Here is a 17341-nt window from a genome sequence, read left to right as displayed (position 1 = left end):
AAGTCATATCAGTTGATTCTTTTATGGCTTATATCAAGTATAGTCGAACATTTAGAACAGTTTGAGTTTAATTAAAAATCAGTACAGTAGTATTTGAAGTCGGTGTCATTTATATAATACGATCTAAATTTTAATAATTCATTGACAAATCTTTACCTAAAATTATGCAAAACTACCAGAATCTATCTGGAAACACACAAACCATAGTCTATAGAGCTGACATCTTAGTAGATTTTCAACATGCACCACAGAGTATTTAAGTCGTTCCACAATTACAGGGATAAACAATTTATACCACAAATAAATATATAGTAAAAACATAACTTTTACTTTTATATTTATTAACGTAAAATAATTATAGTATAAAATATAAATAACAATTTCATTACCTTCGACGAAAGCGGAAAATTACTTATTCTATAACCAAATTAAAAGAATAGTACTTGTCTATGGAATCACAGAACGGAATCTTCTAAAAGATTAGGCCATTTCATAAAACAAATGTATAGTAACTCGCAGAAAATAATATATTCGGGGCAGTTATATTTATTTCAGCTTCGCTATTTGCTTTAAATTGAATCGTGAACCATATAATAGGTCCATTCGAAAGGATTCATCTGCGACATTAGCGGAAGGGTTAGCAGTCTTGATTCTACAACAGAAAAAAGATTTGCAATAAGAGGAGACGTAAGGTAAACATCGATTTATTTTCTCCTGAAATGGAATCGTTGTAGAAAATAGAAGAACCGTAACTTCCAGTAGTGTTTTAACGATTCTCTAAATGTTTATAATTATTTTTAGTCCACCCTAGTACGAAATGAAAGTTTGACTTATGCCACATATTATGAATGGCAGCTGGCGGACGTACTTACCTTTTATACGTTAGTATGTATTAGATACTATGTAACGTTCTATATCGTCCTATATCCATATTGAAGGTTTTTACAAAACATTGAACATTTTGGAAACATTCCAGAGTCAAATAGAAAAAAGGGCTAGTATTGTTTTTCCTTTGTAAAATGTCAAGTTATGATCTTGTCAAGCTAGGTTGAGTCATTGTTGTAATCTTATAAAAATTAAGCTAATTATTATTTAAAAACATGAATACTCTGCTTAGTTATCCTAATAATGTTTAAATAAAACAAACATTACTGTTAAGAACTTGTGAAAATACCAGGGCCTTAGGTATTTTATGAAACCTGTTTTACTCTCCTATGTTTTGTTGTTACTTTGTTGTGAAGTGGATTAAGATAATAACAATAACTTTTGCATAGGTACACCAGCTGATTAAAAATATCAATATTTGTAAGAAGTAAACATATTAATATTTAATCACCTAATTATAATAGCAATAATAACAACTTATGGTAAAATAATTAAATTTTCTATATTAATGTTCTCAAATAATTTCAAATTTACATGAAATATTCTAAAGTTCAATTAAGTCTGTTATTAGAATTTGCAAATTTAATGGAGTTTTATTTACTATTTATTATTGACTTTATTATAATTTAATCTGTAATTATGATTTTTGTAACTAGTCTGTAGTTTATTATTTTCTTTTTATTATTACTAGGCTAGATTCTAATACCTAATGATGTTCCAAGACAATTAACCTAATATTACTATTATAAAGATAGTCTTATATCAGTTAAATACAGTTTGTGAAATACCATTTATGTAATATGGAAATAATAAACAAGTACTAGGTTTAAGTCAACGAAATCCTAGTCTTTAATAATTACAAGTTTCTTGAATGTGATTTTCTTGAACACTAACAATTAAACCATCCTTAAATCTAAGTTACTTGCAGAATTCATGTACTATTTATGTTGTAGATAGAGACTGTTTTTTTATTTTAATAAATAATATTGTTTAGTATATGATTACATTTTTAATGTATATCAAATTTAATTTTGTTGTTATTTAAGACTCTTTTATAAATCTTTATACAATGTGTCATAGAAATAGTATAGTAATGCATATGTTAGTGACCTCTCTGACTTTCTAACAGCATTTACACAATGCTCATAATTTGACTTAGATATAAATTCTCTTACTATTAGAGATAATTATTATAATACATTTAAAGCACACTAGTTCCATAAAGCTGTTTTACAAATTATTATGATTGACTAAGTTGATAAAAAGAGTATTAGAAAACATTTTTTTATGTATGTTTAAACTCTGTGTATAATTTTAAATATATATTATGTTTTTGTGTGATTTTAATGAATGAAAAAAATAGATACCTTATAAAATAAAATTATTTTACAGTTGTTTGTATTTGCTGTGAAGTACAGAACAATAACCTGTTGGGGCGAGGATGTCAGTACTGAATCAGAGTGGTGAAGAACAGGTGATATTTTCATGTCTGACCAGCTCTGGCTTTTTTATGGAAAAAAAAATAGTATAATAAACCCAGACTGTATCCCACAATTTTGCTATGACCAATTAATTTAATTTCCATAGAGGACCAGAATAACATTAGATTAAAAAAAACTAATAGATAAGATGAATTACAGTAGATAATATAAGAAAAATTGAATGATTGTGGTTTGGAATATGCATTATGTTTAATCTCTGTTCATTCTATCTCTTATATCTCAAAACTTAAACATAATTTAGTACTTCTAAATATAAGACCTAGTTAGAAAAGAACTATTTATTCCTTTACTGTATAAAAATAATTTTATAAGTTTTGGATTGCACATTTTTTTCAGGTGGAATGTCCCCTGTGTATGGAACCCTTGGAGGTGGACGATCTCCACTTCTACCCGTGCACATGTGGATACCAAGTAAGAAGCTTTAAAATAATCTCTAGGCAGAGATAGAGTTACAATAATAATAGAAAAATACATTAGACATACTATAATATGATTCAGGAAACAAACTATAGTAAGAATAAGCATTATTTGATATGCAAATTTATATGGCATATGTAAACAATTTTTTGGTTAAACATGTTTTCTTAATGTTGTGGCCATGGCAATCCATGGCTTTCATCACAGATTTCTTTTTCTATGCATGTACACTGGAAGAAAATAGGATATATTATGTAATTATAGTGAACATCTGAACATACTAGACAATCAGTGTATCTATAAAAAATTATGTAGCTATAAAAAATTAATACCTTTATACATCCAATTTTAAACATTATTTAGCGTTAATGAGGACTTTTGTATATAAATATATTATTTATCAACAAGAGAGCACGAGAATCGATTAATCTATTGATAATAATGTGACGTAAAAATACATGCAAATAAATGATTGGAAAGTTAGTTTGATAATATTGCTATGTCGAGTGCAATGTATCATTTTTATCTTGCTACAAAGTTATTATTGATGCTCTGATTCTTAGATATTGATTTAGACATGATTTAAATGGACTTGTTTTTTTTAATTAGGTTAAACTATAAAGTTAATATTATTAAAGGTAAAAAAATATGATTAAAACTGTAAATTAATATCTTTATTATTTTTTTAAGAGCCTCTTTTCGGACATGACAGTATATTTTCTTTATTTTTCGTAGATTGTTCTTTTGTTCCACTTTTGCCTGTACGTTTGCTAATCTTCTCCATTCTGGCCTTTCTATGGCCACTTTACCCCAATAGCAATGTATATCCTTGTGTCTGGATGTTGGGATCTCTGTGTTGACGTTTTGCTTGGGTAGAGTTTCTTTAATGTTTTCTTCATTATGTTTATTGGTTCAGTATGTTTGTTTTTTATTGGAGGGTTTCGGTCTAATTCCCCACGGGGACCAGCCGGGCTGGGGAATGTTAAATATCTTTATTACCCATAAACAAGTCACTCAAATTACAATAAATCTCACTATGTTTCAGGTTGATGTCACCTGTTCTAATAATGGGATTGTTACTCAATTTCAATAACTATTGTATATTTCCTGCATTGTTCAATAATTGTGATCGCTTCACAACATATCTATCCTTTAGTTATTTTAGTTTTACAACTATGGGTGCACATTTTTTTTATATTGACATTTATAAGTGTACATAGTCATTAATATAAATAAATTTTGATTTTGAGTGCAATGTGAACTCGTTAGTATTTTAAGGTCTAATTTAATAATATAAGGTCTACAATGACGCAAGTGATACTAATAATATGAATTAGAATGCTACTAACTTAAGTGCTAAACAAAAAATTCTATATTTATTGCGTTCCAATATTTATTATAAACATAGATAAGATTAAAGACCAATCACTATTATAGTATAATCATTTCGTGCGTAAGTTTAACTATTCCATAGTATATAAGCTATATAGACAGCTATATAAATAGTTTCTTTTAAATTTTATAAAAACTATAAGAATATATCAGTGATTGTGACTATTAGGACTTAAATTTATTTAAAAGTAATGTTATCTTTTTATTGTATCAGTGTGTTTTATTTAGGATTTTAATAATATCAATCAGATATATAAGTTGTATATATGAATGTTATAATAGACAAATTGCTTTTGAAATAAGATTTTGATAAGCAATCACTTATTAACCTTATTGCTTTAATGAACCTTGGGTTTTTAATTAATTATGATTAGTATTTTATAGTTAGTTTTTCTATTCAGTATAACTTTTTTAACCCTGAACAATTAAACCAGAGTTTAATAGTAAGCAAAATATTGAGTCGGTATAATCAATAAATGCGGAGCTTCTTAAAAGTATGTATTCAGTAATAAGTATTCTATAATACTGATCTGTTAAAAATCATAATCATTGTGTGTGTAAAAGGTAAAAATAGTTCTGTTGTATTCTTAGGACTTTTTTCTCTTTAATTAAATTTTTGAACTTGTACAAGTTCAAAGGATTAACAAACAATATTTAAAAAAATACGTTTATTTTGGAACATAAGATATTCCAGGCATCACTTGTTCCACGTCATTAATTTTGAACCTGTAGGCACTCATCGTTAGATTATTATGACATCACGTAAAAAAACTAAATGAAAGCCATATTAATAATCGTGTGTCTTGTTTAATACTATACAGATACGAGAGTGTTTGTAAGAATTTTGATACACTTAGTGTCTGTTAGGTTAATATAAAATAAAATAAATAAAAATAAAATGGTTCGTTTTAGATATGCCGGTTTTGTTGGAACCGAATTCGGGAGGGCGAAAATGGCCTATGCCCGGCGTGTCGGAAAGCATACCCGGAGAATCCTGCAGACTTCACACCACTCAGCCAAGAGCAGGTTAGTAGTGCATACTTAAATGTTGGTTTGTCTGTAAGATTGAGGCGAAATTTTCTGATATTTTCCCGTATATATATATAAATATTTTTTAATGAATAAAATGACGCGTTAGTTAATAGGTCGCATACCACACAGTCCTGTGCGGGAATACAACAAAAGAAAAAGAAAGAAGAGACTGAAAAAGTGCATACTGAATTAATGAATGTATTTGCAGGTTGCTGCCATAAAGACGGAGAAGAAGGCCCGCGAGCAAAAACGGCGGAACAAGACGCTGGAGTCGCGGCGCGCACTCGCCAACGTACGGGTCGTGCAAAACAATCTCGTGTTTGTGGTCGGTCTACCTGTGCGGCTCGCGGACCCCGAGGTATGTGTATAATTTTTTTTTTTATAAAAAACTTTTTAGGAGGAGTTTTTTTTTTGACCCAAAATTAACAAGTGAACAATAATAATACACTTTACAGACGAAACACAAAAAAAAACATATGAAATTACAATAAATACAAGAATGATGTCAAGGTCAAAGTCCAAATAACTTTACCTATACAGTAGAACTCCAATTATCCGAACTCCGACTATCCGAATCGCCGATAATCCGAATCAGAAAAAATTGTCTTGACTTGACACACGCGGGGGGAAGTCAGTGTAGGCACAACGGCAAGTTAAGACAAATTCCGGCGCATTGCAGTCTTCGTTCGGCGCAGTGCAAAAAATAGTGCAATATCAAAACGTAGCTTTTATTCTCACCAATGGTATTTTTTTTTTAAATCCTATTATCCGAATATTTGATTATCCGAATGGGTCCCGGTCCCCATTAATTCGGATAATTGGAGTTCTACTGTATGTGTAAACAAGTACAGATAGTGCAATCCACGAAGACGCGCCCCACTATTTCTATAGGATTAATTAGTTATATCAAATTATTATTGCACTAAAATTTTTTATTACCGATTGACGAATCTAATTATAAGTCGTAAAATATTGATAATAATATTGACTGAGAACAAGCCATGAGGTTTCTTTATTGTCGTCACATATCACAAAATGAAATAAAATATTGGGAAACCATTTATTTGTATACTAAATATGTAAAATTAATTTAATTGTTGGTAACGTTTATTCTTCTAGATCCTCAAACGGCAAGAGTACTTTGGCAAATATGGAAAAATTCACAAAGTAGTTATAAATCAAAGTCCAGCGTATGCGGGGTCACAGGTATATGTTGTATGCATTTTTAATCTTTTCCAAGAAGATTGTATGGTATGAAGACTGTGTGTGTGTTAATGTATGAAAAGGATCATCGTGAAGTGTGTTGTATGTGAATAGTAGTATGAAAGTCATTTCTGTGTCTTGTGAAAACTCTATATAACCTTTAAATTTGTCAGATTTGTATAAAATATATCGCTTTAAAGTGGTTTTTCTGGTTTAAATGAAAGTGAACTCTTTTAAGTAAACAAGAATATAAGTGAGCTTTGATAACTGAGTACGAATGGGATTGGTGTGAATATAGCTGTTGGAAAAGGATCGCTGTGAAGTGCGCTGATTGCAGAGTCCGTCGGCGTCGGCGTACGTGACGTACGTGTTGTCGGCCGACGCGTTGCGAGCGATCCAGGGCGTCAACAACGTGACACTGGACGGGCGCGTGCTCAAAGGTTCGCTCGGAACTACCAAGTACTGCGCCAACTTCATGAAGAATCAGCCGTGTCCCAAGCCGGACTGCATGTATCTGCACGAGCTAGGTACTTACTGTATATAAAATAATGTATATATCATACAATGCACATATTATATTGGTATCCGTTTCGAAGGACCAAAATAAAACTTTATATTGGTAATAGGTGATCCAAAGGCATCGTTCACGAAGGAGGAAATGCATGCAGGCCTACACCAAGTGTACGAGCGGAAGCTTCATCAGCAGCTGCTCAACGCCACCAGGGACAGGCCTGAAGATAGACAGCTAGGTATGTTAACACCTTCTTGACTTTGGTATTTCCTTTATGTATTAGAATTGGATGATAATGTTGTATATCCTAGTCGATTATATTAATATTGTGTTTTACCAAATTATGTAAATTCTTAAATATATTTAATATTCTGAACCCTGTATCCATCACATATACATATAGTAGCGTACATGAGAGACGTTGTCTTGTATGATATTTCACATGATTAGGATTAAACAAAATATAGAAGTACCGACTGCAGCGCCATCTGCTGGGCTAATTTGTGAATCTTAAGGGCTACACCCAAACGCATAGAAAATAATCATTCAAATCGGTCCAGCCGTTTAAGAATTCAGTACACACGTACAGTAAAATTAAAACAGTATATTATTAATAGTATATTATCCTATTGTTTTAGATCAAACTGCATACTTTGTAAAAAATTTGTTGAAATCGGTTAAGTAGTTTAGCAGTCTATAGCGGACAAACAACGTGACATGTAATTTATATGTATTAAGATTTCACTAATATCACTTGTTTGCCACTGAGTAACATATATATGATACAGTTATAGTTTTTCCCTAAATCAAACATAGGACCTCCATATCATGAGTTGGAAAATATAATTCAAACTGGGTTTGTAATGGTTGAGTCATTTTCTTTACAGGTAATTCTAGTACGAATGCAGAAAAAGCCAGTACAAAAGATGGTTAGTGTTCTTATACTTTCCACAGTTATTTTTGTTATAACGTGCTTAAATACGTTTTACTCAACTAGTTCACGTGTTTTAGTGTGGAATTTACAAAACTGTATAATTATTACGAAAAGTATCGATATCAAGAGCAGTGTTGGCCTGGTGGCTCCAGCGTGCGACACTCTTACCTGAGGTCGTAGGTTCGATCCCCGGCTGTGCACCAATGGACTTCCTTTCTATGTGGGCATTTAACATTTGCTCGAATGGTGAAGGAAAACATCGTGAGGAAACTCTGTCAGGCACTGGTGGGTGATCACCTACTTGCCTATTAGATTTAAAAATTGATCATGAAACAGATTCAGAAATCTGAGGCCAAGACCTAAAGAGGTTGTTGTGCCACTGATTTATTTTTATCGATATCAAGGAAACTTTTGAACTTACTTGGCATTGTTGAGGTTGTTTATAATATTGTTGTCCTCTTTCAGGTAATCAATCAAACTTCATACCGACAACAGAGGTCACAACGTCACAAATTAATTCAGTCAGTACATCTAAGTGAGTAGATAGTTCACAAATGGTTTATTTTTGGACTCTTATTTTCTTAGACTTCAAAATTACAACGGTAATGTTGGCCTCTATTTGTTTTAATGTTCAAAACATCAGTCGGTATACTGGCATCCAAATAAATACATACATATATTCAAAATGTCTGCAAGATATACTACTTATATTATACAGTATCTCCTTTTTCGCTATTTTCTTGTAACGATATACGCGTTATTGACAAAACAATTATGTGCATCTATGTTATACTGTGATTTTTTATTCCCTGCAATTCTGACAGTTCTCTAAAAAAAGGGATCTCTCCCTCCAACGATAGCGGGAAAAACTTATTTTTTGGTTTTCCTGCAAAAAAGTAAATCTAAATATTTACTTAAGTGACCTGATACAAAAATAACAAATATTTCAACATCACGAACAATATTGTATTGTAAATACTTAAGTTGCTTTATTTTTTTTCATTTAGCTGGCATCACTGCCTACTAATTCTAGGTTTAGTGAACCTTAAAAACTATCTCTTTACTTGTGCGTTTTTTACTGTTTGTGATGAAAAGGGACGCAATTATCACTCGCCGTAAAAGCATTTCTAATGTGGAGCACCGCACTTAATAAAATGGATACATTCACTAACAAATAAAATGTATGTACATCCTCAAATGTTCAGACTCGTACTGAAATTCGGCCAATACTGATATAAAAAATGTTAGCTATCAGAATTCTACGGAATTAAAAATCAGAGTATAGAATAAAGCCTCTATCGCATTTAACAGCCATACATAATGGGTATCATTATTACCTTATTTTTTTTAGATCGAAAAAAGATTCAAACGGTAGTAATAGTGGTAGCAGCAGTAGTAGTACGGGTAGCAATGGGTCGGTGAATGGAAAGGAGGCGTGGCCTAGCCTGGGATCCTCCCCGCCATCTGACAGCACCGCCCGTCAACAATCCAGCCCCGGACCACATCAGACAAGTCAGTATTATTTAGTTAATTAAGTATCAACTTAGTTATTTAGAAATTGTGAACCATGTCATTAGTAAGTAAAAATTATCAAAATAAATATTTATTGATATCAGCTAACTTGCCCTTCCAGATTATAAAACTATGACATTTCCTACTGTTAAATACTTAACCATAGAAACGAAGGCATATTAGAAATAATAATATTGATGAATAAACAAAAAATATTTGAAACAACTAACACGAAAGAGTGAAATAGCATCAACATATACAAATTTCTCTTTATATGAAAAATAAATTAAGTTATTTATTTTCTTAAAGTATTCCTACAGCTAATCATTAAACAATATTCAAATAATTATATTATACACAAAAGCCAAAACGGAATACACATTGAAACAGAAACATAAAGCACCGTTATACAAAGCACAAATTCATACTAAATTCTAAAGAGATATTTATATTAAATACTAAATTAGATTTAAGAAATTTAATTATTAAATTATTCTGGTAAGTTTATCAGTAATTCCATGTTGCAGATAAATCACAAGAAAACGGCACATCAGAATGTTCCAGTCCAACTATATATACCCAGCAGATCAAAAATAACAAAGAAAATACAGAAAAAGCAAATAGGAATAAAGACAGCAATACAAACGGCCAGACTAAGAAGAGCAAATCAGATAAATCGAAACAAAAGAATAGTATTAGTGAAACAAGCGAACAAAGTTCGATAGATAAGACAGAGCAAGAGATACACACTTCAGTATTCGAGAACGAGACACAATATTTAACAAATGAACTAGATGAATTGGAATCGGACCGACACAGTCTTTTAGAGAACCACGATTTATTGGATAACAGTGACCACAGCCTGCTCGAAGATGACACTCACAGTTTGTTGAACGATGCGAATAGTGAAGTACTGATGATGCAGAGGCATAGAGAAATGTTGGCCGGCCTGGTCGATAATGGAATGCCAATCAAGAGCCCAATCAATGGCTACGGGTTGATAGACAGGGATATGTACCTCACTAGCGATAGACATAGTCAAATTAGCCAAGGTCTTATGGAAAAGGAAATGTTGATGAGAGAAAGGAACTGCAGTATGCTGCTGAGGCAGAATGAATTATTGTCTAGGCAACACAGTGTTATGGACCCCAAACATTTTATGCCCACTTCTAGTATAGGATTGGAGTCTGCTAGTGAATTATTAGGTGGGTTAAGTTATTCTGTATTGTTCGTTTATGTAAAAAAACCTTTAATTGAGGACACTCCAGTTACACCAAACAAGAGTAAATATTAATCTTGGAATAAAAATTTTCCAATTTTTCCCCGCTATTCCTTCTATTTCATCTTCTTTATGGGCATCCTCTCTTTTTTCTTCCCACTTCCCACCCTTCTGCCATCATAAATGCGGCCAATCGTATCACATCGTTCTCTACTTTGTCTTTTAGTTTCAATTCATGAATGTTCTAAGAAGACATTCTTTTATGTAATATGAATTGGAATAGATTATATAGTCTTCTTTTTAATTTCAGGTGCTAATTATCATCAAAACCCCAATATGCTTCCACCATTTGGAATGAGAGTAGAAAATTCATTACAATCAAACACACTTGGAAATCCGGTTAACTCTATATCAATGAACTTAGGAAATAATATGTCAACGTTAGGAAATGCTATGGGGGTCAACTCAATTAACTCAAATATGGTAAACACAATGGGGGCAAACACATTAGGCGGCAATCATTTAGGCACAAACACATTAGGTGGAAATCCTATGGGGGCAAGTCAACTCAACACAATGGGGGTAAATTCAGTAGGAGCCAATTCTATGGCGCCAAACACATTAGGAAATTCATTGGGGGCTAACTCGTTAGGATCAAATCTAATGACGAACTCTATGGGCAGTCACATGGGCGGATTTATGCTTCACAATCAACAGTTACAAATGAACCAACACATGCCGAGCGGACTTGTCAACGGATTTGATTCACCACAAAGTGTTGTAAGTTATTTTTAACTCTAAATTAATTTTAATTTGTCTAAAAATTTTCAAAGGAAATGTCATTTGAACACATTTGGATTATTTTTAATTGTTTTCTTTTAAATATATGAAAAATAAATGAACACTGCCTTCAGACACAGATGGCTGATCACCTACTTGCCTATTAGATTTAAAAATGATCATGAAACAGATACAGAAATCTGAGGCCTAGACCTAAAAAGGTGGTAGCGCCGATTTTTTTTTGCTGATAAATATAATTTTTCAATAGTTTTAGATTTTCCATTTCAAAAAAGCATAATCATTTCTCGATTTTATTGGTAAAAAAATTATGTTAAAAAATTCCAGAACGAAGGCAGATACCAAGCGGACAACATGGAGAAGTTCTTCACAGACTTCAACAAGGCGCAGCAGATGAGGGTAACAAGGCCTGGAGCACACCCGGAGAGGCCCAGATACCCACACAACATGCTCAGTGCTGAACGGCTGGAGATGGAACACAAACAGAGGTGGATTTTTTTATGGAGATCAAACATATGGATTTAAAAAAAAAACCTTAAATACTTAAACACCAAAGAAAATTTCAAACATATGGATTTAAAAAAAAAACATTAAATACTTAAACACCAAAGAAAATTTCAAACATATGGATTTAAAAAAAAACATTAAATACTTAAACACCAAAGAAAATTTCAAACATATGGATTTAAAAAAAAAACATTAAATACTTAAACACCAAAGAAAATTTCAAACATATGGATTTAAAAAAAAAAACATTAAATACTTAAACACCAAAGAAAATTTCAAACATATGGATTTAAAAAAAAAACATTAAATACTTAAACACCAAAGAAAATTTCAAACATATGGATTTAAAAAAAAACCTTAAATACTTTAACCAATGAAAATTTGTGATTTCAGAATGAACAACTTCCGTGGCAGTGAGAACTCGGGTCGCGCGGCAGGTGATGGTGATGATGATCTGGACTTCGACCCCTTCAAAGAGACACAGAAAGCTTTAGCAGAGATGATGGAGTCAGAAATGATGCTGAATAATATATCTAGCGGGTAATGGATTTTTTTTCTTAAAAATTCAAATCAAACAATAATATTTTTAATTAAAATTAAAACCATTTTTATCACGTGACTGACGTAAATTCATATTTTTAATTTAGCTAAGCTCTGAATATGGTTGATTTTTCCCGTTTCTGAAACATTTAAAGAGCTCTATTATAGTACGGACGCGGAGCACGAAGAATTTCGTACAATGACCTTTGGGCCTACTGCCAGTGGTTAAAAACATTTTTTTTATAAGTACGAATATAAAAACGGTAGGTTTGATTTTTATTTAGACTAAACGGCTTGATGGATTTATAAAAAGGAAAAGTTATGATTGCGACTAAGATTTGGAAAAAAAACATTTAATTTTAGTCAGAGGCATCTATTTCTGATGAACTATCAGATGTTTCGCCAGATACGTTACTACTTATATACTATACTATAACATATATACTACTTATAACAAAACAAACCAAAGTACATGTGCACCACCGCACATGTCTTTATGGTTATGACTAAAAGGTTTACAATCTCTGAATACGGCGGTCACTGCATCTGTGTGAGCGTAACGGCAATATGTTTATGCGCGAGCGACAAAGACATAAGATGAGGGGTCATTGTACGAAATTCTTCGTGCTCCGCGTCCGTACTATAGTCGTTTCGTGGAGTTAAATATATTTCCACGATAAATGGTCCCAAAAAAATTACTACATACAACTCATAAGTATATTAATCTCTGTACAGTGACAACATGGATCTAGTTCGTCGCACGCGCATGCCGCCCCCTGGTTTCAGTCACGTTAACGTCTATGGAAGACATCCCTCGCAACAACAAGGTAAGCTTTCATCTGTGTTTAGACCGATTACAAAATTATTTTATATACAATTATTTATACAATAAATTTGTATAATTCAGCTCACCATACATAAGAAACAAACTATACAAAATAATTTATTCAACCAAATATAGTTTCATACAATTATCTTTATTTTATTATTTTATTATATTACCCGATCTACGCCCTTGACTTGCGAACTGGTGGTAAATGTAAATTTACGATTAATTTAATTTGTTTTCTTGACGTTCATAAGTGTACATGTTTACCTAAATGAATAAAGATATTATGACTATAACTATGAATAAAAAAATTTGCTACAGTTGTTTGTGTTGTTAGGTATTTTCTTGACATCTCAAATACTCTTAATAACTCTGTATTAATATTTTAATATTACAGGGTTCAACAACAGCGCAGTATACTCAGACTGGACCCAAATGGACCCCGCAATAGTGTCAACTTCCGTCAACTTTGGTAAAAGTCAGGCTCCCGATCAGACAGAGATCTTCGCACGGTTCAATCATCTCACCGTACAACCTAATGGCATTAATAAGATACAGGTAATAGGTCAACAATTAATTTAGGGTAATAATTACCATTTCATACAAGAAAAAGGGGTCGGTAATTATTACCATTTCATAAAAGAAAAAGTAGTCGGTAATTATTACCATTTGATACAATACATAAAATAGATTTTGTTTATTTATTAATAACTTATCATTTCTAACGGTATTGTTAAATCTTTTTGCTCTAATATACAAATTGTTATATGGTATATTGAATGAAATACAGGTCCCGACCATGATGCAACAGTGGTCTGGGGCGCCCAAGACGGCATGGGGCGCTTACAACGGTATCCCAATGCCCCCGGGCTTCGCCCCACCGAAACCCTCGCAGCACCCGGCCGAGTGCATCGACGCCAAGTAAAGTGCAATCGACGATTTCTTATAGCCCCTCTTTGGTGATATGTTCGATAAATCTTTGTATAAGGAAATATTTTAAAGAGAAATATGATAACAAAGGAATTTAAAATTAATTAATCAATTTGTTTTATTTGTTGCGGTCACTTATCATATTTCTTGTTTTCGCCGTTCGACTGAGTATATGTATATTTTAATATATATCGCTAGGTACGTTATTTGAAATTATTTTTTCTATAAATGAGATGCGAACAGGTTGAATTTGTACCTTATTGAGCCATTATGCATGAAAAAATATTAAATTAAAGGATTATTCAGTCGATCTTTTAATACCTGATCCAAATATATTCCTTGAAAATCTTCATCTAAACAGAGTGGAAGCACTTGACTAAATATAAACACGATAGAATGTGAAAGTATTTTTATTACAATTAAACATTCATTATATTCTATGTCAATTGGGGACCGAAAGTCAAAAAGATATACATAAAATAGAATAACATATGACGTAAGACGATTTCACAAGGATGCAATCAAAAACGCGTCTTACGAGAAAATGTATTAGGGAGAGTTCAACTATTTCGTAACGAATTTAGAGATCCCCCCCCCCCTGTAACGCGCAACAACGCGCGTAAAGTCGAAAATAATATTAACAGTAACGCATAATTCAATCCCCTCCGCGCATCGTAACGTTTTAACCCAAATCCCCCCACCCGAAATACTTTATGAGGAATAGGGAAAATAAATCGCTACAGTGGAATTTATAACTGAAATGTCAAGGAAATACAAGAAAAAAACAAGATACCTATGATTTTTTTTGCCATGTCCAAGTGTATTTTTCGATCTCAAGAGTTGAATTTGAATAACAATTCAAATTAAATTTTGTTGTACATATATTTTTACATATTAAAACGAATTATTTATTAATGAACTAAACTGTACACGAAAAATAAAAAGCTGGGTTACTAAACTATTATGTATGTATTCCTTGATGTGTACAAGACAAAAACAATAGTTTAGAAACCCCCAACTGGAACATTCATTTTGGATTTTAATGCTATTATTTCGGGTAATTCCAAATAACAGGTCATCCATCATACTTTACTTACGGAGTCTCCTATTTGAAATTCGAGTATAAATGTGTTATCTATACTTCGTAGAGAAATAACATTTTGAGTTACAAAGGCTAAATAAATCGAGTCCGCGTATTTCAGTTTTCAGCGCAAGGGAATAGCTATTTTTTTCGTCTTACAGACGTCTTTCTTCAACATAACGAGGTTTAACGATTTATTATATATCAACGGTTATATTGACTATATATACCTTATACGGTGGAATATAATATTTAGTCAATAATATAAAATATGTTGCCTAATAGTATGTTAACAATTAATGTTATCAATATATCCTCGTGGATCTGGTCCGTCCCATGGAACTATAGTCCCATCATGCCAGACATATAGACCACCATTTTCTGGATTCAAAGCCAGTTGCATAGGCACCACAGCACCCTCATCAGGAGTCACAGAGCCTGCCCCGTGCGTCATGTCAGAGATGACGTATCCAGGATGTACACAGTTTACCCGAATACCTGAAAAGTAAGTTACCTCTTAAACGTCAATCTGCACGTGAAAGATACTAGGTATCGTTTTTTAACGAAAGAAGGAACTAACTAGTAAATAAATAAAAATTAAGTAACAACCTTATTTGATAACATTCTATAGGGTTCAAATTATTGTTTTTCTTGTAAAATATGACTAATAACAAATTGTCCTGAATCGTTTTTTAAACGTTGTAAAACCCCTTTAAAGACGATTGCACAAGTCAACCAAACACGCATCTTAACCGAGAAAGCGTGTTACGAAATAGGGGAAATAATAAATTATTGTTTTTTCTTGTTCTTACCACTGTCCTTTCGCAAAAAATATGCCATAGAATATAAAAAATAATACTTACCTTTCGACTTTAATGCTTTGTTTAACATAAAGGTGTATGCGTTAACAGCTACTTTTGAAACTACATATGGAGAAGAACCCCACACTTCATTCTCGGTGTTGGTTTTTACACATTCAATATATTCTTGCATTAAATCTTTTAGGTTTTGTAAAGTCAAGTCTGGAGCACTTATTTGTTGCCTAATACAATTTGACGGTATCCTTGACAAGTGTCCAGAAGAACTGGATATATTCAAAATAGTTCCGTTGTCTTTTATTAACGGTAACATGGCTTCAGTGAAATTTACCAAAGAATAAAAGTTCACTAGAAGTGTCTGTTCAGCTTGAAACTGCTTTGGTTCTGGGGCATCTTTAAGGAATAATACTCCAGCATTGTTAATTAAAATATCAATTTTACCATGCTTGCCTTTAATATACGCAATGAATTTTGTAATACTTTTATGATCAGTAATATCAAGTTCGTAAAATTGAGGTGATAAATTTATTTCTTTTAATTTTTTACACGCCTCCAAACCTCGTTTTGAATCTCTCGATGTCAAGTATACAATTCCATGGTACTTCTCACAAAGTTTTTTTACTAGAGCAAACCCGAGTCCCTTATTGGAACCCGTCACTACAGCAACCTCGGTCATAATAAGCTAAAATATTGTTAATCTTAGTAAACAACGGAACGGTAAAATTCTATAGAAAAACATTCGCTTACTAGCAAATACTGCATATATCGCCAGATATTTTTAATTCGATATTTAAACTCACATTCTTGCTTGTGACGGACACCGTATGAAGATAATAATTCACACTATATTTGTAAAATGTGCTATGAAGTACTCCTTATCATTCAATTGACACGTATCAAAACTAAAATAAATATATTTCTTATCTCGAGTTTAATAAGAATAAGTATCAAATTATAATATGTACATATTATAGCATAGAACGTATATCCAATTCAGTATCGGTTAATATTTCTTGGGACCAATTAATCACAAAAACTGTTTGCTATAATATGCTGTTGTATAAATATTGTCCATTATAGACGACAACGATAGCTCGACGCTTACAACTCTTACAGGCGTGAGCCTACTCTACTACACGTAAACGGGTTTACGCGTGACTTTACGGTAAACGATATCCTCTATGTACAACGTATTTGTCAGCTGTCAACTGTCGTCAATAGTTGATATTTA

The 17341-nt window shown here is 32.2% G+C and overlaps 2 protein-coding genes across 2 annotated transcripts; one reads left to right on the top strand and one right to left on the bottom strand.

Annotated features, from left to right (window-relative positions):
- Nucleotides 1–448: 448 nt before the first annotated feature.
- LOC111001247 lies at nucleotides 449–14516 on the top strand. The gene is made up of 18 exons (XM_022271059.2): nucleotides 449–692; nucleotides 2278–2359; nucleotides 2724–2798; nucleotides 5109–5222; nucleotides 5437–5586; nucleotides 6348–6434; nucleotides 6769–6958; nucleotides 7058–7180; nucleotides 7830–7871; nucleotides 8342–8411; nucleotides 9228–9388; nucleotides 9916–10593; nucleotides 10918–11387; nucleotides 11733–11893; nucleotides 12306–12452; nucleotides 13188–13279; nucleotides 13679–13839; nucleotides 14072–14516. The coding sequence occupies exons 2-18, from the start codon at nucleotides 2327–2329 to the stop codon at nucleotides 14204–14206; spliced, it is 2889 nt and encodes a 962-aa protein (XP_022126751.2). The 5' UTR covers nucleotides 449–692; nucleotides 2278–2326; the 3' UTR covers nucleotides 14207–14516.
- An 89-nt stretch (nucleotides 14517–14605) lies between these two features.
- Nucleotides 14606–17242, bottom strand: LOC111001245 (carbonyl reductase [NADPH] 3-like). The gene is made up of 3 exons (XM_045632225.1): nucleotides 16911–17242; nucleotides 16156–16792; nucleotides 14606–15790 (listed from the first exon to the last, which is right to left on the bottom strand). Exons 2-3 carry the CDS (start codon nucleotides 16784–16786, stop codon nucleotides 15582–15584), a joined length of 840 nt encoding a protein of 279 aa, XP_045488181.1. The 5' UTR covers nucleotides 16787–16792; nucleotides 16911–17242; the 3' UTR covers nucleotides 14606–15581.
- Nucleotides 17243–17341: the final 99 nt, after the last annotated feature.

Source organism: Pieris rapae, chromosome 18, assembly GCF_905147795.1.
Source record: "Pieris rapae chromosome 18, ilPieRapa1.1, whole genome shotgun sequence".
Taxonomy (NCBI): domain Eukaryota; kingdom Metazoa; phylum Arthropoda; class Insecta; order Lepidoptera; family Pieridae; genus Pieris; species Pieris rapae.
This window is presented reverse-complemented; position numbering and strand designations above follow the sequence as displayed.